Here is a 23,067-nt window from a genome sequence, read left to right as displayed (position 1 = left end):
GACGAGAACGAGCACGATGGGGATGAGCCTGAGAAGGCTGTTGAGGAGGAGGATTGTACCTATGCTTGTTATAAGCATAGGGAGCATTCTTCCTTCCCTGGAAAAATCGTCTACCTGATGAGGTAGTAGCAGAAGGCGCCCAGCGAGAGAGATTGTCCATAGCGGTTTCCCACTGAGTGATCTGATTAACCACTTGTTCGACTTTCTCACCAAAAATATTATCCCCCGGCAAGGGACATCCACAATCCGCTGCTGGACTCGATTGTCCAGTTCAGAGGCACGCAGCCATGAGAGTCTGCGCATCACTATACTTTGGGCAGCGGTTCTGGATGCAACATCAAAAGAATCGTAAGCACCCCTGGACAGGAATTTACGACACACCTTCTGCTGCCTGACCACCTCCTGAAAAGGCTTGGCCTGCTCCGGAGGGAGCTTATCAACCAAGTCCGCCAGTTGCTTCACCATGTTCCTCAAGTGAATGCTCGTGTAGAGCTGGTAAGATTGAATTTTGGCCACGATCATAGAGGCCTGATATGCCTTTCTCCCAAAAGAGTCCAGGGTTCTAGTTTCTCTCCCCGGGGGCGCCGCAGCAAAGTCTCTAGAACTCCTGGCTCTCTTGAGAGCGAAATCCACAACCATAGAGTCTTGAGGTAACTGCATCAGCTCAGGTTCTCCGTGAATCCGATATTGGGACTCAGCTTTCTTGGGAATGGTGGGATTACTTAGTGGTTTCTGCCAGTTCTGCATAAGTGTCTCCTTGAGCACATTATGTAAAGGAACCGTCAATGACTCCTTAGGTGGCGAAGGATAGTCAAGGACCTCGAGCATCTCAGTCCTGGGCTCATCCTCAGATACCACAGGGAAGGGAACAGCCACATACATTTCCAGGACAAATGAAGACAAAGAAAGACTCTCCGGGGGAAAAAGCTTTCTTTCTGGTGAAGGAGTAGGATCAGAGGGAAGACCACAAGACTCCTCAGAAGAGAAATACCTGGGATTCTGCCCTTCATCCCACGAGGCATCCTCATCAGTATTCATCAAGAGTTCCTTAACTGCAGTCCGAAACTGGGCCCTTCTTGACGCCAAGGAACCATGTCCTCGATGGCAATGTCGAGAAGTCCGACTCCCATGACGGTGGCGATGAAGCTCCCTCCAGCGATGTCGACGGGAAGTCGACCTAGGTGGCAGCTGACGCCGATGCCGCAGGCGGCACCGGCATCAGAGACCTCACCTCACGCATAGAGCCAGCTGCCGCTTCCATCGACGGTACGGAGGGTGCAAGCACCCCCGGTACAGGAGCAGACTGACGCAGCAACCCCTCCAGAAGACCTGGAAGAATGGCTCGGATGCACTCGTCTAGAGTCGCTGTCGAGCAAGGCTGTGGGGTCGGTGCAGGAACCGGCGTCAGAATCTGTGTAGGTCGAGGAGGCGGTACCGGGCTGTCCGAAGACCGACACGACACCTCTTGTATGGAGGTTGAGCGGTCCTCCCGGCGTCAGCGCTTCATGGGTGCCGAATCCTTCGCCCCAGAGCTCCCGGTACTGTGCTTGGACGGAGACCAATGACGATGCTTCTTCGCCTTCGCTTGGTACCGACAAGGAGGACGTGGAATCCACACGGCTCCTCGGGGTCAGGTCCGAGAGAGGTCGGTCCCGGGGACGCCTGCACAGCAGGAGACTTCGAGGCAGGTGGAGACCCACTCGACGGCTCACTGCTCCCAGCGTGTAGTGGTCTCCGGACAGCCATTACCCTGCGCTCCTGAAGTCGATGCCATTTTCGGTGCCGATATCAACACCACTGACCGCGGTACCACTGTCGACGAGACGGTGCTGAAGAGCTTTTCTCGACGCTTGTGTCCGCCTTTTAAGGCTAAGACACAACTTACATGCATCTGGGCGATGGTGGGGCCCAAGGCACTGAAGACACCACATGTGGGGATCGGTACCCGAAATCGACCGGTTGCACCGAGTACACTTCTTGAAGCCGCTGGGAGTCCTCGATGACATGGACGGAAAAATAGCGGCAGCAAAGTCAACATTCTCAATGGTGCCAATTAAAAGGGCACAAAAATGAGAAAGGGTGTACGCCAAACTAAGAAATAAGGGACTTTTTTTTTTTAATTGTTAGACAGGATAAAGAAAAGAAGACTAAACAGGGAGAAAAACTCAGAAAAAGTTGTCCAAAAATGAAGGCTCTTTCTCTGGGCTGAGGAGAGAGACCGACGAAGCAGCCACTCTCCACCGCAGAAAAAGAAAAAACTGAGCGGGGACTCTCGCGTGACGGACGGGAAGACGGCCGCGCTGGAAGGCTCTGTCAAAGTTTTTGGAAAATTGCCGACCCATCAGTGAGAACAAGCAGCCTGCTTGTCCTCGGAGAAAATATGATACTTTTTTCTATACTTTCACCTTGTACATGGTGAGCTGATCTATACTTTCACCTTGTACACGGTGAGCTGATTTTATAAGTGACGGCTCTTCACTGCGATGCTAATATTGTTGTACACGGTGAGCTGATTTTATAAGTGACGGCTCTTCACTGCGATGCTAATATTGTTTTTCTGGTACTGAACATTAAGTACAAGTTCATCTCCAGCTTTGACCTGAATAGCTTTATCTAATACCACAGCAGCTTGTTTCCAGTGAGAGGATTTGCTTGAAGTATCCAAACTGATGTCTTCATCTAGATGCAGGTGGTACCAAAATGGAATAGCAGTCACATGGCCTGATTTACAAACGTGTACCTGAAATATTACAAGTAAACAATCAGAATTTGAAGTTTATGGTCCCAGTGGTGTTCTATGAAGAACAGTCTTAATGTTAGCATAGTCAATAAAAGCTACATTAGGCTGAAAGGATAAAGGTCAGGCTAGCCCTAATGCTCAAGTTACTATCCAGATTTTCAGTCTATTTGAATTATTTAGCATTATACATAGGTGTTTCAATTCAGCCTGATGAGGAGTGAAAGATAACAGAAATCACAGCCATAACAATTCTGCAACACTGAGGATGTACCTCAAAAGAAATTTCTCCTCAGGCAATGGGCTGCCAAATTGCCCAGGTATGCTGAGGAAGGGAAAGGGACAAAGACAAAAAGAAGGGCCAAAGTCTATCAATCTTAACTTTCTTTTCTGACTGCGTAACAGTTTCTCCACATGGAAATCCAAGGATAGCTGAAAAAAAAAAAAAAACAATGTTTGGCACTAGAGGGAGCACCAGAGAGCACAGCAGAGCTCTGAAAGAAGAGCTTAAGAGATGCTGGGAGTTGTAGGTCCTGGAACTCACAGAGCTGCAGATGATCAGAAGCCCCATGCTGTTCCAAGCAGCGGTCTAAAATTAGCGCCCCTATAATCAGAGCTAATGGCATGAACAGCAGAGAGCATTAACGCCTATGATCAGAGGTAATAGCATGCAAATTTAGGAACGCTAGTAGCTCTGATCATAGGGGTACTTCTGCGGGAGGATTGTGCCTGGACATGCACCCAAGGCACAATCCTCCTGCAAAAGTTGTTTGACAGGTCTGGGCTGTCCAAAAAAAAAAAAGCCTGAACCTGCCAAAGAGCAGAAGAGGCTTGACAGATCCGGGATTTTTTTCACGGACCTGTCAAATCTAAGCCCCCCCCCCCCCCCCCCCCCCAAAAAAAAATACACTAAAAAGACCTGGTGGTCCGGTGGGACTGCCAGCCTCCACTCCCAACACTAAAAAGAACCCTGGTACTTCAGTGGAACTGCTAGCCCTCCACATCCGCTCCAGCATCCCCCCCCCCCCTCATCCCAGGATTCACCAGGCAGGGTGTCACCATTTTGAGAAGGCGCTTGCAGAGAAGGAAGACCTAGTCCCTCCCTCCTCCAACATCAAGGTAGGCCGCCGCCGCTGCCGCGGGATGGACCTGGAGGTCAAGTCCAGGAGAAAATCCCGGACATGTTAAACCTCTTCTGTGGGTCTCCCCCATTCCTCCCTTGTTGGCAATCCCTAACACCAGCTCCGAGCTAGCATAGGGTTTGCAGCAGGAGCAGTGCTGCCTGCTGATCACAAGAGAGGAATGCGGGAGACGCTCATTTGCATGCAATTAGCAGTCAGAGCCAGTGAGCACATAGTTTCACGCACTTGCCGGCTCTGATCCTGGGGCACAGGCAGAAGCGGGTGCTAGTCCGGCACTAATGGCCTCTAGCGCTCATGTTTGCTTTTGGTCATCTGGGGGTGTGTAAAGCCAGATTGTGCCAAAGGAGTCCAGACTGAGGAGCTCTAACAGCCAAGCCAGGACAACTGTTTTAGGAGAGAGAAAAAAAAAAAAACGCTTGGGTGGGGAATGCCTGAGATTTAGTTGTTGGAAAATGAAATAAAATAGGAAAATGTATGTGGTTCTAGGTTTATGTTTAAGGAATGCAGAAATAGTCACTACTCAGAAGTCAATATGTTTGCTTTGTGAAACGTTCTAACTAGAAGCCATATAGAAAAACACTTGGTGCTTTAAAAGGCAATCAATACTGGAAAACAGACATGCTGGGCAGTGGCGTACAGCGGGCAGGGTGGTAGGGGCGGTCCGCCCTGGGTGCACGCTGCTGGAGGGTGCAGGGAGCAGCCGCACAGCTGCCTGCTCCTCTGGTTCCCTGCTCCCTCTGCTGTTACTTCCTGTTCCAGGGCAGAGGGAGCAGGGAACCAGCAGAGCTGACAGCCGCACAGCTGCTCCCAGCAGGTAAGAAAGCACCCGGGGGGGAGGGGTAACGTGGGGGGGGGGGGGGTGCACAGCGGCGATCCGCCCCGGGTGGCAGCCAACCAAGCATCACCACTGATGCTGGGATAGGGATAGTGTTACTGTAAGTGTATCCTGGTTTAGATAGTTGTGTGGAAGTGGGATGTGTTGCTGACCATGGGCTCAGTTGGAATAATCTTTTAATTAGAATATATGTCATGGCTCAGAGCTGTGCAAGTAAAAGACAGCGAAGATGAGCTAAAGCAAAGATGGGCAACCTCCATCCTCAAGGATCACAACACAGGTTTTAAGGATTTCCCCAATGAATATGCATGAGATCTATTTGCATGCACTGCCTCCCTTGTATGCAAATTAATTGTAATAATGGAAAATGTACTTGGAGTGGTCAACTAAGTTTATTGCAGAAATGAGATGGGTTCTAGAATTCAGCTACGATATGATGGATTAGATGAAAGATCTAGAAAATGTTATGGTTTGAAGTAAACATTTTGCGATTGTGCAAGTAGCTGTATGCTAACTGTGGAAAGCTGTTAGCAAGAAGCCTCTGGTGGAAAAAAAAGCTGCTTCATGGTAAAGGTATTAGCGATGTGTTCCTATCTCAAAGAGCTAACCCTACTACATCATACCAAAGAAAAATTAAAGCCTTCCCAACTCTGAATGATGGCTCCAGGCCTCACCCAATATCTTCCCACGTTTAAGTATCTAAATCAAATGTTTAAAGTGGTTAATAGCCTTACCTTTACTTCTGCAGTGCAGCTGTTCAAATATGGGTTCATTAAATCCAGCCTCAAAAGATCTACTGGTTTGCTTAAGGGCACACAAGGCAATGTTGAGAGATTAAGAAAAACATAAATGGGCACCTGAAAGGACAAGAATGTACATTGTCAATTCTATCTATCTTTCTCAAGAGAATGTCTAACCAGACATTACATAAAACCAGGGGTTTCTTTTACATAATGGCAGGTTTTTTACATTCAAAAATTTGCAGACCTCCACATGCTTCTCCGTATGTTTTACATAAATACACTTATATGGCATATATGAAAAGCACTTGTATAACAGAGAAGCGATATACACAGCAGAACCATATATGTTAGCGTGGACAGTTGAGATAGAGACTCCTGCAGCAATTGTGGGGGTTAGTTGACTTGCAACACTGGTGGTGAGGAAGGGCATTAAAATAGTGGTGCTCAGGACAGGATAGGTGACAGACAATAAGACTACTGAGAACAGAGTTTTGATGGAGGAGGAGGGTTGAAAAAAACCCCTGCAATTACCGCTCGCAGGCCCTGTCATCTTTATGCCTTCCTCCTCCCCTCCCCCCCATGTATAAGAACATAAGAATAGTCATACTGGGTCAGACCAATGGTCCATGTGGCCTGGTATTCTGTTTCCAACAGTGGTCAAGCCAGGTCACAAGTACCAGGCAGAAGCCCAAATAGTGGCAACATTCCATGTTACAGATCCCAAGGCAAGCAGTTGCTTCCCCATGTCTGTCTCAATAGCAGACTATGGACTTTTCCGCCAAGAACTTTCCAAACCTTTTTTAAAGTGAATGATACATACCTGTAGCAGGTGTTCTCCGAGGACAGCAGGCTGATTGTTCTCACGACTGGGTGACGTCCGCGGCAGCCCCCACCAACCGGAAAAAGCTTCGCGGGAAGGTCGGCACGCAGGGCACGCCCACCGCGCATGCGCGGCCGTCTTCCCGCCCGTGCGCGACCGCTCCCGCCAGTTGAATGACAAGCAATAAAATATGAAACACAACTCCAAAGGGGAGGAGGGAGGGTAGGTGAGAACAATCAGCCTGCTGTCCTCGGAGAACACCTGCTACAGGTATGTATCATTCACTTTCTCCGAGGACAAGCAGGCTGCTTGTTCTCACGACTGGGGTATCCCTAGCTCTCAGGCTCACTCAAAACAAGAACCCAGGTCAATTGAACCTCGCAACGGCGAGGGTATAACAGAAATTGACCTACGAAGAACAACTAACTGAGAGTGCAGCCTGACCAGAATAAATTCGGGTCCTGGAGGGTGGAGTTGGATTTACACCCCAAACAGATTCTGCAGCACCGACTGCCCGAACCGACTGTCGCGTCGGGTATCCTGCTGGAGGCAGTAATGTGATGTGAATGTGTGGACAGATGACCACGTCGCAGCCTTGCAAATCTCTTCAATAGTGGCTGACTTCAAGTGGGCCACTGACGCTGCCATGGCTCTAACACTATGAGCCGTGACATGACCCTCAAGAGCCAGCCCAGCCTGGGCGTAAGTGAAGGAAATGCAATCTGCTAGCCAATTGGAGATGGTGCGTTTCCCGACAGCGACCCCTAGCCTGTTAGGGTCGAAAGAAATAAACAATTGGGCGGACTGTCTGTGGGGCTGTGTCCGCTCCAAGTAGAAGGCCAATGCTCTCTTGCAGTCCAATGTGTGCAACTGACGTTCAGCAGGGCGGGTATGCGGCCTGGGGAAGAATGTTGGCAAGACAATTGACTGGTTAAGATGGAACTCCAACACCACCTTCGGCAGGAACTTTGGGTGGGTGCGGAGCACTACTCTGTTGTGATGAAATTTGGTATATGGAGCATGAGCTACTAGGGCTTGAAGCTCACTGACCCTACGAGCTGAAGTAACTGCCACCAAGAAAATGACCTTCCAGGTCAAGTACTTCAGATGGCAGGTATTCAGTGGCTCAAAAGGAGGTTTCATCAGCTGGGTGAGGACGACGTTGAGATCCCATGACACTGTAGGAGGCTTGATAGGGGGCTTTGACAAGAGCAAGCCTCTCATGAAACGAACTACTAAAGGCTCTCCAGAGATGGCTTTACCTTCCACACGATAATGGTAAGCACTAATCGCACTAAGGTGATTCCTTACTGAGTTGGTCTTGAGGCCAGACTCTGATAAGTGCAGAAGGTATTCAAGCAGGTTCTGTGCAGGGCAAGAACGAGGTTCTAGGGCCTTGCTCTCACACCAGACGACAAACCTCCTCCACTTAAAAAAGTAACTCTTTTTAGTGGAATCCTTCCTAGAGGCAAGCAAGACCCAGGAGACACCCTCAGACAGACCCAACGCAGTGAAGTCTACGCCCTCAACATCCAGGCTGTGAGAGCCAGGGACTGAAGGTTGGGGTGCAGCAACGCTCCGTCGTTCTGCGAAATGAGAGTCGGAAAACACTCCAATCTCCACGGTTCTTCTGAGGACAACTCCAGAAGAAGAGGGAACCAGATCTGATGGGGCCAAAAGGGCGCTATCAGAATCATGGTGCCGCGGTCTTGCTTGAGCTTCAGTAAGGTCTTCCCCACCAAAGGTATGGGAGGATAAGCATACAGGAGGCCGGTCCCCCAATGGAGGAGAAAGGCATCCGACGCTAGCCTGCCGTGTGCCTGTAGTCTGGAACAGAACAGAGGCAGCTTGTGGTTGGTCTGAGAGGCGAAAAGGTCCACCGAGGGGGTGCCCCACTCTCGGAAGATCTTGCGTACCACTCTGGAATGAAGCGACCACTCGTGCGGTTGCATGACTCTGCTCAGTCTGTCGGCCAGACTGTTGTTTACACCTGCCAGGTATGTGGCTTGGAGAAGCATGCCGAACTGGCAAGCCCAACGCCACATCCCCACGGCTTCCTGACACAAGGGGCGAGATCCGGTGCCCCCCTGCTTGTTGGTGTAATACATTGCAACCTGATTGTCTGTCCGAATTTGGATGATTTGGTAGGACAGCCGATCTCTGAAAGCCTTCAGTGCGTTCCAGATCGCTCGGAGCTCCAGGAGGTTGATCTGCAGATCCTTTTCCTGGGGGGACCACAGACCCTGGGTGTGAAGCCCGTCGACATGAGCTCCCCACCCCAGGCGAGATGCATCCGTCGTCAGCACTTTCGTGGGCTGCGGGATTTGGAATGGACGTCCCAGGGTCAAATTGGTCCGAATGGTCCACCAGAGCAGTGAAGTGCGGCAGCTGGTGGAGATGCGGATGACATCTTCTAGATTCCCGGTGGCTTGGAACCACTGGGAAGCTAGGGTCCATTGAGCAGATCTCATGTGAAGACGAGCCATGGGAGTCACATGAACTGTGGAGGCCATATGACCCAGAAGTCTCAACATCTGCCGAGCTGTGACCTGCTGAGACGCTCTGGTCTGCGAAGCCAGGGCCAGGAGATTGGTGGCCCTCGCTTCGGGAAGGTAGGCCTGAGCCGTCTGGGCATTCAGCAGAGCTCCTATGAATTCCAGAGACTGTGTTGGCTGGAGATGGGACTTTGGGTAATTTATCACAAACCCCAGCAGCTCCAGAAGTCGAGTAGTGCACTGCATAGACCGGAGGGCTCCCGCCTCCGAGGTGTTCTTGACCAGCCAATCGTCGAGATATGGGAACACGTGCACTCCCAGCTTGCGTAGGTAGGCCGCTACCACCACGAGGCACTTTGTAAACACTCGTGGGGCAGAGGCGAGCCCAAAGGGCAGCACACAATACTGAAAGTGCCGTGCGCCCAGGCGGAATCTGAGATACTGTCTGTGAGCTGGCAGTATCGGGATGTGAGTGTATGCGTCCTTTAAATCCAGGGAACATAGCCAATCGTTTTTCTGAATCATTGGCAGAAGGGTGCCCAAGGAAAGCATCCTGAACTTTTCTTTGACCAGGAATTTGTTCAGGCCTCTCAGGTCTAGGATGGGACGCATCCCCCCTGTTTTCTTTTCCACAAGGAAGTACCTGGAATAGAATCCCTGCCCTTCCTGCCCAGGTGGTACGGGCTCGACCGCATTGGCGCTGAGAAGGGCGGAGAGTTCCTCTGCAAGTACCTGCTTGTGATGGGAGCTGAAAGACTGAGCTCCCGGAGGACAATTTGGAGGCAGGGAGGCCAAATTCAGGGCGTATCCGCACCGCACTATTTGGAGAACCCACTGGTCGGAGGTTATGAGAGGCCACCTTTGGTGAAAAAATTTTAACCTCCCCCCGACCGGCAGATCGTCCGGTACGGACACCTTTAGGGCGGCTATGTTCCCATGGGTCCAGTCAAAAGCCCGTCCCTGGCTTTTGCTGTGGAGGCGCAGGGGGCTGCTTAGGCGCACGCTGTTGACGAGAACGAGCGCGCTGGGGCTGTCCCTGTGCCTGACGAGGCCTTTGGGCCGGCTGGTTGTACCTACGCTTTGCAAAAGAATAGGGTGCAGCCTGCCGGGCCCGGGAAAAACGTCCACCTGTTGAGGTGGGTGCTGAAGGCGCCCGGTGGGAGAGCTTGTCGAGAGCGGTTTCCCGCTGGTGCAGTTGGTCCACCATCTGCTCGACCTTCTCACCAAAAATGTTATCCCCCCGGCAAGGGACGTCGGCCAGTCTCTGCTGGGTGCGGTTGTCCAGGTCAGAGGCACGCAGTCATGAGAACCTGCGCATCACTATACCTTGGGCCGCAGCACGAGATGCCACATCACAGGTGTCATAGATACCCCTGGACAGGAACTTTCTGTACGCCTTCAGCTGCCTGACCACCTCCTGATAAGGCCTGGACTGCTCCGGCGGGAGCTTATCGACCAGGTCCGCCAGTTGTTGCACATTGGTCCGCATGTGGATGCTCATATAGAGCAGGTATGACTGGATGCGGGTCACGAGCATGGAGGATTGGTAGGCCTTCCTCCCAAACGAGTCCAGAGTGCGAGACTCCCGCCCCGGGGGCGCCGAGGCGGTATCCCTCGAACTCCGTGCCCTCTTGAGAGCAGAATCCACGACCGCAGAGTCATGGGGCAATTGGGGCCGCATTAACTCTGGGTCGGAGTGGATCCTGTACTGGGACTCTGCTTTCTTGGGAATGGTGGGGTTAGTTAATGGTCGCACCCAGTTCCGAAGCAGTGTCTCCTTGAGGACATTGTGCAGCGGCACCGTGGAGGACTCTCTAGGTGGTGATGGATAGTCGAGGACCTCGAGCATCTCGGCCCTCGGCTCTTCCACAGAGACCACGGGAAAGGGAATGCTAATAGACATATCCCGCACAAAGGAGGCAAAGGAGAGACTCTCAGGAGGTGAGAGTTTCCTCTCCGGTGAAGGCGTGGGGTCCGAGGGAAGGCCCGTAGACTCCTCTGAGGAGAAATATCTAGGGTCCTCCTCTTCCCCCCACGAGTCCTCATCCTCGGTATCGGACATAAGCTCATGTAGCTGAGTCCTGAACCGGGCCCGGCTCGACGTCGAGGCACCGAGGTCTCGGTGTCGTCGAGCGGTGGACTCCCGCGCCGGCGGGGACGGAGCTCCCTCCATCGACGTCGACGGGGACTCCACCTGCGTGGCGGTCGAGACCGGCGCCGCAAGCGGCGGCGGTGTCGACGGCCCCGGCGCCGGGCTAGAGCTCGCCGGCGCCACAGACATCGGCGCCGAGGGCGCAAGCACCCCCGGCGCTGGCACAGCCTGGCGCATCAGCCCTTCCAGGATCCCCGGAAGGATGGCTCTGAGGCACTCGTCCAGGCCCGCTGCCGGGAAAGGCGGTGGGGCCGGTAGGGGTGTCGGCGTCAGAAGCTGATGGGGGCCAGGAGACGGCACCAAGGTGCCGGAACCCCGATGCGTCGGTACCTCCACCACCGACGGGGTCCTCTCCTCTCGACGAGTACGCTTCGGCGTCGCCTCCTCTCCGATATCCGGATGCACCGAGGGCGACCGGTGACGGCGCTTCTTATCCTTTTTGCGATGCCCGTCACCGGCGCCGGAAGGCATGGAGGAGGAGGAGGTCGATCCCCCTCGGTCTCGAGGTACCGGGTCAGACAGGGTTCGGTCCCGTGGCCCACGAGCTGAGGGAGTGACCGGGGCCGATTGCCCGCGCGGCCTCTCACCTCCACTCTCACCGGAGGGCCGACGGGACCTGTTCTCCTGGGGTCGCTGCCATCGGTGCCGATGTCTCGGGCATCGATACCGGTACCGAAGGACCGGGCGTCGATACCGATGCCGTCGAGGTCGACGTCGAGGGGCCGGCGCAAGTTCCAAAAAGACGGTCCCGCAGAACTTGCCTTGCAACCTGAGTCCGTTTCCGGAGACCGAGACACAGAGAACACGACTTGATATTGTGCTCCGGCCCGAGGCACTGGAGGCACCAAGCGTGGGTGTCGGTCTGCGAGATCGGCCGGCCGCAGCGACCACACTTTTTGAATCCACTCGGGACCTTCGAGGACATCGATGGAAAAATCGCGTCGGCGAAGTCAAAGTCGTCAATGGTGGCTGGAATCACACCTCGAAAAAAGAGACGACCGAGTGGCCACTAGGCTGCAACGCAGCGTCCCCGCTGGAAGCGAGGGAAAAAGGGAGCGCGTGCTCCACACGCTCAGGTTTTTTTTTTTTTTTGAAAAGGAAACCGGCGGTAACCAAAAACAAGTAGAATTAAAGAAGAAAAGCGACGATCCGCGTAAACGCGATCGAAAATCCGGCGGCTGCAAACAGAGAGAGCGGCGAAGCACAACTCTCTCCAGTCGCGGAAAAAAAGGAACTGGCGGGAGCGGTCGCGCACGGGCGGGAAGACGGCCGCACATGCGCGGTGGGCGTGCCCTGCGTGCCGACCGTCCCGCGAAGCTTTTTCCGGTTGGTGGGGGCTGCCGCGGACGTCACCCAGTCGTGAAAACAAGCAGCCTGCTTGTCCTCGGAGAAACCTAGCTACGCTAACCGCTGTTACTACATCTTCTGGCAAAGAGTTCCAGAGCTTAACTATTCGTTGAGTGAGGCAATATAGCCTCCTACTTGTTTTAAAAGTATGTCCATGTAACTTCCTTGAGTGTCCCCTAGTCTTTGTACTTTTGGAACAAGTAAAAAATTAAAAAATACATAATCAAATCACTTCTAGTCGTTCTACACCACTCAGGATTTTGTAGACCTCAATCATATCTTCCCTCATCAGTCTCTTTTCCAAACAGGAAGTTACATCAGAAGGCAGGACCCGAAGCCTGTGGGGATCGCTGTTGGCAAGTGGCTCCATAAGGTAGATACTGGGGGGGGGGGGGGGGGGGGGGGAAGCCAAAGTGCCGAACTAGTGTGGTGGTGGTGGTGGGGGGGCTTGAGCTTAAGTAAGGGAGAGAGGTGCTGGACTCATGTGGGGGAGCTGGAGGGAAGGGATAGAGGTACTGGAGCCGTGGGGGGATGCTGGAAGGAATGTAGGGAGTTGCTGGAGGGAAGGGAGAAAGGTTCTGGACCTGCAGTCAGGCAGGACGGAAGGGAAACGGATGTCAAACTAATTGGATGAAGGAAGAGGAAATGAAATACTGAACACACAGCAATACTGAACACACAGCAAAGGGAGGGGAGAGAGACACATTGGTGTGGGAGAGAAAGAGAGGGGAGAAGCTGCACACAGGGAGGTATACAGAAACAGAGGGAAGCATAGGGACAGGGCCACAAAGGGAAGATGCTGCATGCGGATGGTATATGGTCACAGAAGTACAATTCCAGACATGGGATGGGGTATATGGACACAGGGAATAAGCTAGACATGGGGAAGAATAGGAACACAGAAGAGAGATGCTGGTCTTGGGGAGAGCACAGGGTCACAGAAGAATGATGCTAGACACAGGGGGAGGAGATAGGGACAGAGAGGTGATGATAAATGTGGGGAGATGGACACAGGGAAGGTGCTGGACAGGGAAGTATAGGGACACAGATACGGTGAACATGGAGAAAGAAGAAATGTCAAATGGATAGGAGACCCTGGCAAGCGAGGTAAGAGAAGACAGAGGGAAACAGAAACCAGAGACTGGATCAACATGTTTTGAAAAATAAAATGACCAAACAACTAAAGGTATAAAAAAATATTTTATTTTCTATTTTGTAATTAGAATATATGTCAAATTTGAAATGTGTATCCTGCCAGACCTGGTCTTAGACACGGCAGGGGCCCAGGGCAGAAATTTGGGAGGGGACCCCAAAGCCTAATACCAGGCCATGTCTTTTTCAGTTTCCAGCAGACTTAGGGCTCTCTCTGGCCAGGGGCCAGCTGTGATAGTTGCACTTCCCTAACACCATCCCTGGCATTTATGATCTTTATATTTTGCACAATATAAGAGGAAATGCATCTCTTTCCATTTCTTTGGTGTAGCTTCTTGGAATTCTGGGTTAATTTATATTTATCATTTTTGGTCAGCTATTATGTATTTGGTATTTGTGTTCTGTATGTGACACCGAAGTATTCTGTTAGCATGAATTTTCTATGTAGCATTCTGTAGTAATTTGACTAGTTCAGTTTTCCAGATAGTGGAGGTGATATTTGTGAGGAAGGGAGGAGAGACAGGGGTTTTGTTGATCTTTGTTCTGTTATTGTTTGTGATTTATAAAAACAACAGTTGTACACAATATTGTTTCTTTTTATATTTTAATAAAAAGATTTATAAAATCCTAACTGTTTGAGGCTTGTACAAATGGGATCAGACAGAGCTCACGGGGACAAACTTTGACCCCATGTCATTCTCTATTGTCATCAGTAATCTCTCTTTCTCTCCCATCCAGTCCCCAGCAGTCTCTCTCTTTTTCTGCTATCACAAACCACCCCTCCCCCCATTGTCCTCAGGACAGTGTGCTCACTCTGTCAAATCATCTCCTTTCCCGTAGACGGTCGGTAGCCAACTGTTTTGGGGAGGCTAAAGGGGGCGGAGCTTACCTCCGTCTCCGTGGAAGCGATGTCACGTCACTGCCATGGGCGGAGCTTACCTCCATACTCTCCATGGAAGCGACGTCGTGTCGCTGCCATGGGCGGAGCTTACCTCCGTACTCTCCATGGAAGCGACGTCACGTCGCTGCCACAGAAGTAAAAAAGATAACACACGCGCGCGTGGGCGGGCTGGGGGGTCACAAAATGGAAGTCCACGATTGGGCTGGGGAGGCTTAGCCTCCCCAAGCCTCTTATACGGGGCGCCTATGTCCTTTCCCCTTTATTTACTTATTGCATTTGTATCCCACATATTCCCACATATTTGCAGGTTCTATGTGGCTAACATTGCTCCATCATGGTATCACCATGACTGAATAAACATATACAATTAGTAATTATATAAGAAACATGGGAAATATAGTGTATAAAAATAACATATATAGAGAGAACATTGGTTTAGCCTCTCTCTTAGTTTTTAGAGAAGGGTGATGAAAATGATAAAGGGGACGGGACGACTTCCCTATGAGGAAAGGCTGAAGCAGCTAGGGCTCTTCAGCTTGGAGAAGAGATGGCTGAGGAGAGATATGATAGAGATCTATAAAATAATGAGCGGAGTAAAACGGGTAGACTTGAATCGTTTGTTTACTCTTTCCAAAAATACTAGGACTAGGGGGCATGCGATCAACCAATGTGAATATACATAACTCCTCCACACATATTCAGAACTGTCTTATAATATCTGCTTGTAATACTACCATCATGTCTTATTATCACGTTACCAAAGATTCTTCTGTAACACTAAATGTCTATTTTCTAATATATTTCCATTACTCATGATGTATTATAAGGTAAAATTATGTATCATACCTGATAATTTTCTTTCCATTAATCATAGCTGATCAATCCATAGACTGGTGGGTTGTGTCCATCTACCAGCAGGTGGAGATAGAGAGCAATCCTTTTGCCTCCCTATATGTGGTCATGTGCTGCCGGAAACTCCTCAGCATGTCGATATCCAAGCTCCATCCGCAGGACTCAGCACTTAGAGAATTACACCCACAAAGGGACACTCTGCCCAGCTCACCACCGCCGAAACGGGGGAGGGGAATTAACCCAGCTCATCCCCACACAAGTGGGGGAGGGGAATCCGTCCAGCTCATCCCCGCGGAGCGGGGGAGGGACACCACCCCGCCGATGCGGGGGGATCTGGCTTATCCTGCAACCGCAACCGCGGGAGGAGCTGACTGACCCTAACACCGCCGAAGCGGGAGGGGTACAAAGCTGCCCTACAGCCGCACGAAGCGGGAGGGAGCGCCGGCAGAATTTATGTCTCAATCCAGCCCCGTAAAACGGAGGGGAGAGGAATGCAGCAGCTCACTGTAACACAAACTCGTCTCAACTCTTGAAGAATCCAATTGAAAAAACTTGAACACGAAGTCCTCCTGAACAGGAACTGAAGACTAAACTTGAACCTGAAATGCAACCAGAATATAAACAGTACAGATATCTGGGAGGGGCTATGGATTGATCAGCTATGATTAATGGAAAGAAAATTATCAGGTATGATACATAATTTTACCTTCCATATCATCATGCTGATCAATCCATAGACTGGTGGGATGTACCGAAGCAGTACTCACCCAGGGCGGGACATTGAAATCCCTGACCGCAACACTGAAGCTCCAAACCGGGCCTCCGCCCGAGCAGCCACAGTCAAGCGGTAATACCTGGAGAAGGTATGGGCCGATGCCCAAGTTGCCGCCTTGCAAATCTCTTCCAAGGAGACGGACCCGGCCTCTGCCATCGAGGCCGCCTGAGCTCTAGTGGAGTGAGCCTTCAGCTGGATAGGCGGCACCTTCCCCGCTGCCACATAAGCCGCTGCAATGGCTTCCTTGACCCATCTTGCCACTGTAGGCTTAGCAGCCTGCAGACCCTTACGAGGACCTGCAAACAGGACAAACAGATGATCTGATTTCCGGAAATCATTGGTCACTTCCAAGTATCTGATGATGACTCGTCTCACATCCAGATATTTGAGAGCAGAGTATTCCTCTGGGTAGTCCTCCCTACGAAAGGAAGGGAGACAGAGCTGCTGATTCACATGGAAGCGAGAAACAATCTTGGGCAGGAAGGAAGGCACTGTGCGAATAGTCACTCCTGCCTCAGTGAACTGCAGAAAAGGCTCTCGACATGAGAGTGCCTGGAGCTCGGAAACTCTTCTGGCTGAAGTGATAGCCACCAAAAAGATTGCTTTCAACGTCAGGTCTTTCAGAGATGCCCTCAACAAGGGTTCAAAAGGCGGCTTCTGCAAGGCTCTTAGCACCAGGTTGAGATTCCACGCAGGCACCACTGAGTGCAGAGGAGGGCGCAGGTGATTAACTTGAGAAAACGTACCACATCTGGCTGCGAAGCCAGGGAAGCACCCCTTCAGGCGGCCCCTGAAGCAAGCCAGAGCCGCTACCTGGACTTTAAGGGAACTGAGCGACAGGCCTTTCTCCAGACCTTCTTGCAGGAACGCCAGCACTGAAGAAATTGGAGCAGTGAAGGGAGAAAGTGAGCCTGCTTCACACCACGCTGCAAAGGTACGCCAAACCCTGGCGTAAGCAGTAGAAGTAGAGCGCTTCCTCGCTCTCAGCATAGTGGCGATGACCTTGTCTGAGAAGCCCTTCTTCCTCAGACGCTGCCGCTCAATAGCCAGGCCGTAAGATCAAAGGGGGAGGGATCCTCCATCACCACGGGACCCTGATGCAACAGACCCTGCTCCACTGGCAGCCGCAGAGGGTCATCCACTGAGAGCCTGATCAAGTCCGCATACCAGGGACGTCTGGGCCAGTCCGGACCCACCAGGATTATCCGGCCCGGATGCTTTGCCACCCGGTCTAGTACCCTGCCCAACATGGGCCAGGGCGGGAACACATAGAGAAGCTCTTGTGTCGGCCACTGTTGGAGAAGAGCATCTACTCCCAGAGAGCGAGGGTCCCGTCCTCTGCTGAAAAAGCGCGGCACTTGGCAATTGGCCGATGACGCCATCAGATCTAGGCTCGGCTGGCCTCAGCGCTTCATGATGTCCAAGAACGCCTGAGCCGATAACTGCCACTCTCCGGGATCCAAGGTATGGCGACTGAGAAAGTCCGCCTTGACATTCATGACTCCGGCAATGTGGGCAGCTGACAGCTGTTCCAGGTTCGCTTCCACCCACTGGCATAGATTCATGGCTTCCTTGGCTAGAGGGGCGCTCTTGGTACCTCCCTGGCGGTTGACATAGGCCACAGCCGTGGCATTGTCCGACAGGACCCGTACTGGCTTCAACGCCAGTACCGGGAGGAACTCCAAAAGCGCCAACCGAATGGCTCTGAGTTCCAGGAGGTTGATAGACCACTTTGCCTCTGCAGGAGACCAGAGCCCCTGCGCTGTCCTTCCCAAGCAGTGGGCTCCCCAGCCCGTCAAAGAGGTGTCCATCGTGACGACAATCCACTCCGGGGTCACAAGAGACATCCCTGCAGACAACTTGTCTGTCTTCAGCCACCAGCTCAGCGCCTTGCGCACTGCTGGGTCCAAGGGAAGGCGCACAGCATAATCCTCCGACACCGGAGTCCAGCGCTGCAGCAGAGAGTGTTGTAGTGGTCTCATATGAGCCCTGGCCCAGGGCACTACTTCCATCGTGGCCGTCATAGAGCCCAACAGCTGCACATAGTCCCAAGCCCGAAGCGGAGAGGCTACTAGGAACTGGTCCACCTGAGCCTGAAGTTTGACAATCCGATTGTCCGGCAGGAACACTCTGCCCACTTGGGTGTCGAATCGAACTCCCAGATACTCCAGGGACTGAGTCGGGCGCAGCTGGCTTTTCTCCCAGTTGATGATCCACCCCAGGGAGCTCAAAAGAGCAATCACCCGGTCCACAGCTTTGCCGCACTCTGCATAAGAGGGGGCTCAGATCAACCAGTCGTCCAGATAAGGATGGACTTGTACTCCTTCCTTTCGCAGGAAGGCCGCGATGACCACCATTACTTTGGAGAAGGTCCGCGGAGCAGTAGCCAACCCGAACGGGAGGGCTCTGAACTGGAAGTGTCAGCCCAGGACTGCAAAACGCAGAAAGCGTTGATGAGGAGGCCAGATGGGAATATGCAAGTACGCTTCCTTGATGTCCAAGGATGCCAGGAACTCCCCTGCCTTCACTGCCGCTATAACTGAGCAGAGGGTCTCCATGCGAAAGTGCCGAACTTTCAAGGCCCGATTGACCCCTTTGAGGTCGAGGATAGGCCGTACAGAACCTCCTTTCTTTGGTACCACAAAGTAAATGGAGTAACGTTCCTTGCCAAGCTGATTTTCTGGCACCGGAACGACCGCACCCAGGCGGATCAGATTGTCCAAGGTCTGCTGCACTGCCACATCTTTGACCGGAGACTTGCAGGGAGAGAGTACAAACCCGTCTCTTAAGGGTCGGCAGAACTCTAGCTTGTAGCCTTCTCTGATGACTTCCAGCACCCAAGCGTCTGAAGTTACCCTGGTCCACTCGCCCAGAAACGAGGACAGGCGTCCTCCAATCTGCACTGGGCCATGGACCAGGACCCCGTCATTGGGTACGAGACCCTGGGGGAGGACCGGAGGGCGCACCTCCGGGACGGCGGTCTCTGCGAAAGGAATGCTGCTTGGGGGAGAAATTCCTCTTGAAGGAAGAGGGGGCAGAGGAGCCCGACTTGCCCGGGCGGTACCGACGGGCTTCCTGAAACCGTCCTCTGGAGATACCGGGGCGAGTACTGGCCCGAGCCCTGACCTCTGGTAACCTCTTGCCCTTAGACGTGCCGAGATCGGTCACGATTTTGTCCAATTCGACCCCAAAGAGCAGCTTGCCTTTAAAAGGCAACTTAGCCAGGCGGGACTTAGAGGAGTGGTCAGCAGACCAATGATTCAGCCAAAGCCACCGCCGCGCAGAGACTGTCTGAGCCATACCTTTAGCCGAGGCTCTCAAGACATCATACAGTAAGTCTGCCAAATAAGCCAAGCCCGATTCCAGGGCCGGCCAATCAGCCCTCAAGGAAGGATCCGAGGGGGAAGCCCGCTGCACAATCGACAGGCACGCCCTGGCCACATAGGAGCCGCAAACTGAGGCCCGCAAACTTAAGGCAGCCGCCTCGAAGGACGACCTTAAGGCCGCCTCCAATCTTCTTTCTTGGGCATCCTTTAGGGCCGTGCCACCTTCCACCGGCAACGCCGTCTTCTTAGTCACCGCAGTGATTAAAGAATCCACGGTAGGCCAAAGAAAGGCCTCCCGTTCACTTTCAGGCAAAGGATAGAGGCGGGACATAGCCCTAGCCACTTTGAGGCTCGCTTCCGGGACATCCCATTGAGCCGAAATTAAGGTGTGCATGGCACCATGCACGTGGAAGGTTCTAGGCGGGCGCTTCGTCCCCAGCATAATGGCGGAGCCAACAGGGGCTGAGGGAGAGACGTCCTCTGAAGAGGAAATCTTCAAAATGCTCATGGCCTGCACTAACAGGTTGGGCAAATCCTCTGAGCGAAAGATCCGCGCTGCAGAGGGGTCATCCGCTCCATCCGAGTGGGAATCCGTCTCCTCCAAGGAATCCCCAAAGGACCGTTGGGAGAACTCAGATACACTGCCCTCATCTACATCAGAGGAAACAGAGTCCTCTAAGGCCTGGGAATCCACCCGAGGGCGTTTACTTCCGGGGGCCTCAACCCCTTTATCGGACAAGGGAGAAGGGGCAGCGTTTTGCATAAGGAAGGCCTGATGCAGCAGCAAAATAAACTCGGGGGAGAAACCCCCCAGACTGTGCACTTCAGCAGCCTGGGCCACAGCCCTAGACGCACCCTCAACCGGCGCTCGCAAGAGCGGGGGAGAAACATGCTGCGCATCCAAGATGGCGTCCGTCGCGACCCTCCGCGAAGGAGCCGCGCGGGAAGAACGGCGCTTAACTTTAGCCGCTTTTTGCCATCGCCCAAATCAAGGGCGGCCATGGCATTAACGTCTCCCAGCTCAAGGGCGGCCCAAGAAGAAGCCGTCCGAGCAGAGTGGCCGGCCAAGATGGCGGAGGCGAGCAGCGGGGGATGGACGTTTATGGCGGGGAAAAACCGCCATACCGGAGGAAGACCCGGGACACTGACCGGCCTCCGAACTGACACCCAACAAGGGCGAATCAGACTTTAAGACCCCCGCATCCCCGCTAGAAGCGCACACGCGGTCCGGGGAGCGATTCTTCGTGCCCTCGCCCTCCGACGCCATAGGCCACGTGGAGATCGATCGGGGAACCCCCTGCCCGCTATAAAAAGGTAAAAATTACCTGCTTCTCGCTCCGAGCTGTAACGACCTGGTGTCCCAGTGAGTAGCTGCAATAAACGTTTAAATAAACGTCGAAATAAACGCCTTTAAGGACATCCAAAATTTTTTTTTTTTAACGGAGCCAGCGGGAGGGGGGAGAAAAGGAGATACCTGGCGCCACCAGGTTTGCACTTGCTCAAGAAGAGCCCTCAACCCCAGGTACTCAACAAAACCTAAAAATTAGGCTTGGAGACCTAGCCAGAGCTGCTGCTGTGTGTGACCACCACCTGCTGAGATGGAGAACATACTGAGGAGTTTCCGGCAGCACATGACCACATATAGGGAAGCAAAAGGATTGCTCTCTATCTCCACCTGCTGGTAGATGGACACAACCCACCAGTCTATGGATTGATCACCATGATGATATGGAAGCCACATTGAGCCTGCAAAGAGGTGGGAAAATGTGGGATACAAATGCAATAAATAAATAAATAAATGAAGCTACAAAGTAGTAAATTTAAAACGAATCGGAGAAAATTTTTCTCCACTCAACGTGTAATTAAACTCTGGAATTTGTTGCCATTGAATGTGGTAAACATGGTTAGCTTAGCGGGGTTAAAAAAGGGCTGGACAGCTTCCTAAAGGAAAAGTCCACAGACCATTATTAAATTGACTTGGGGAAAATCCACTGCTTATTTCTGGGATAAGCAGCATAAACCTTTTTGGGATCTTGCCAGGTATTTGTGACCTGGATTGGTCACTGTTGGGAAACAGGATGCTGGGCTTGATGAACATTCGGTCTATCCCAGTATAGCAATGCTTATGTTCTTATGAATGAGAGAAATTTATAGAAGGTAAGCATATTTTTTTTTTTTAAAGAATGGAAGTAAGAGAGACTGTATAGTTTGTTGTAACTGTAATCTGCTTTGAGGCTTGGTGAAAAACTAAAATAAATAAATAAATAAAAAGTACCTGTCAGCATCAATGGGATGTAGTGACCCTTGAGGTAGGAGAGATATAAGAGGTCAGCTGAAGTAAGGTGGTTGGGGAGTTAGATTGATAAGAAAGTGGTAGTCTGCCCCGTTTCTCTTGGTCTTCTGGGATTATGAGTGGGGTCACACTAGGTCAGGGTTTCCCAAACATTTAATTTGTTCACTCTGTTCCCCCACTATATTCTTCCCCTTTCACGCATCCCTTGATCTGTAACTATATAGACTGTTACTAGAGCAAAAACGTTAATTTAGGTATCGTGGTTCCTGTCTTCCATTTGACTCCACACACCATCCTAGCTCAACCTCTTATCCACACTTCTCCCTAAGTTCTTTACTACTGTTCCTGCACAAAACCTCCTTACCTCAACCACAATTTCTGCTTCTTCACAGAGTTTCAAGAAACTTCCTTCCTAGCAGTAGGACCCACCACTGCAGCTCCTTGTGACTCTGGGCAAGTCACTTAACCCTCCATTGTCCCAGGTACAAATAAGTACCTGTATATAATATGTAAACCGCTTTGAATATAGTTGGAAAACCCACAGAAAGGCAGTATATAAGTCCCATTCCCTTTCCCTGTCTTTATTAACATTCAGTCTAGTGGTTAGGGCAATGGGCTAAGAACCAGGAAGACTAGTTCAAATTCCACTGATGCTTCCTTGGGACCTCAAGCAGTCACTTAATCCTTCACTGTCTCAAGTATAAAACTCAGATTGTGAACTTTCCAGGGACAGGGAAATACCTCCCATACCTGAATATAACTCAGCTTGAATTACTCCTGAAAACGTGTGAGCTAGATGCTTGAATCCAATCAAGAAGCAGAGACTGTCTAGCATGTGTGTCTGTAAAATGCAACATATGCCTAGTAGCACTATACACATTATTATTCACATATACATCTCCATAGTAAAATGTTTTCATTACCTTGAAGCGATTAATAAAAGGTGCTATCTTAAACCCAAGCGTAGGCTCCGTCCCTTGTACCGCGCTCTCCTGCAGTAGAGTCTCAGATTCCACCAGCATTCCCTGCATCACCACATACTGGGGAAATATTCGGCCCCCTGACTGGAGCAAGCACCTATAGCATCGGAAAGAAATCCTTCATTTATCAAATGAACAGGATTAAACATGAGGATTGGAACTGTCGTAACAAAAGAGCCTATAACAAGCAATCAACAAATAAGCAGCAGCTGGGTTCTTTTTAATGCACTAAGCGAACACATAGACTAGCATTTTGAGAACTGTGCTCCCTTCATTGACTAGTGCAAAACAAGTCCTGTTATATTGGTGTCGTTTGTACGTAAGTACATAAGTAATGGCACACTGGGAAAAGACCAAGGGTCCATCGAGCCCAGCATCCTGTCCACGACAGCGGCCAATCCAGGCCAAGGGCACCTGGCAAGCTTCCCAAACGTACAAACATTCTATACATGTTATTCCTGGAATTGTACATTTTTCCCAAGTCCATTTAGTAGTGGTTTATGGACTTGTCCTTTAG

At 51.6% G+C, this 23,067-nt stretch overlaps 1 protein-coding gene across 2 annotated transcripts in view; it reads right to left on the bottom strand.

The window, feature by feature from the left end:
- Positions 1 to 2,107: 2,107 nt before the first annotated feature.
- The window catches only part of PRMT9 (protein arginine methyltransferase 9), an 80,945-nt gene continuing 59,985 nt past the window's right edge, over positions 2,108 to 23,067 (bottom strand). For both annotated transcript variants that reach the window (XM_030191663.1, XM_030191664.1), the window contains exons 11-14: positions 22,494 to 22,647; positions 5,449 to 5,571; positions 2,497 to 2,740; positions 2,108 to 2,410 (exon numbers count right to left, since the gene is read on the bottom strand). In XM_030191663.1, the coding sequence (XP_030047523.1) occupies positions 2,516 to 2,740; positions 5,449 to 5,571; positions 22,494 to 22,647 (502 nt within the window). In that variant the 3' untranslated portion in view covers positions 2,108 to 2,410; positions 2,497 to 2,515. The remainder of the gene's footprint in view (positions 2,411 to 2,496; positions 2,741 to 5,448; positions 5,572 to 22,493; positions 22,648 to 23,067) is intronic.

The sequence above is a fragment of the Microcaecilia unicolor genome, chromosome 2, assembly GCF_901765095.1.
Source record: "Microcaecilia unicolor chromosome 2, aMicUni1.1, whole genome shotgun sequence".
Classification (NCBI taxonomy): Eukaryota; Metazoa; Chordata; class Amphibia; order Gymnophiona; family Siphonopidae; genus Microcaecilia; species Microcaecilia unicolor.
The sequence above is the reverse complement of the archived record's forward strand: the minus strand, read 5'-3'. Positions and strand labels throughout refer to the sequence as shown.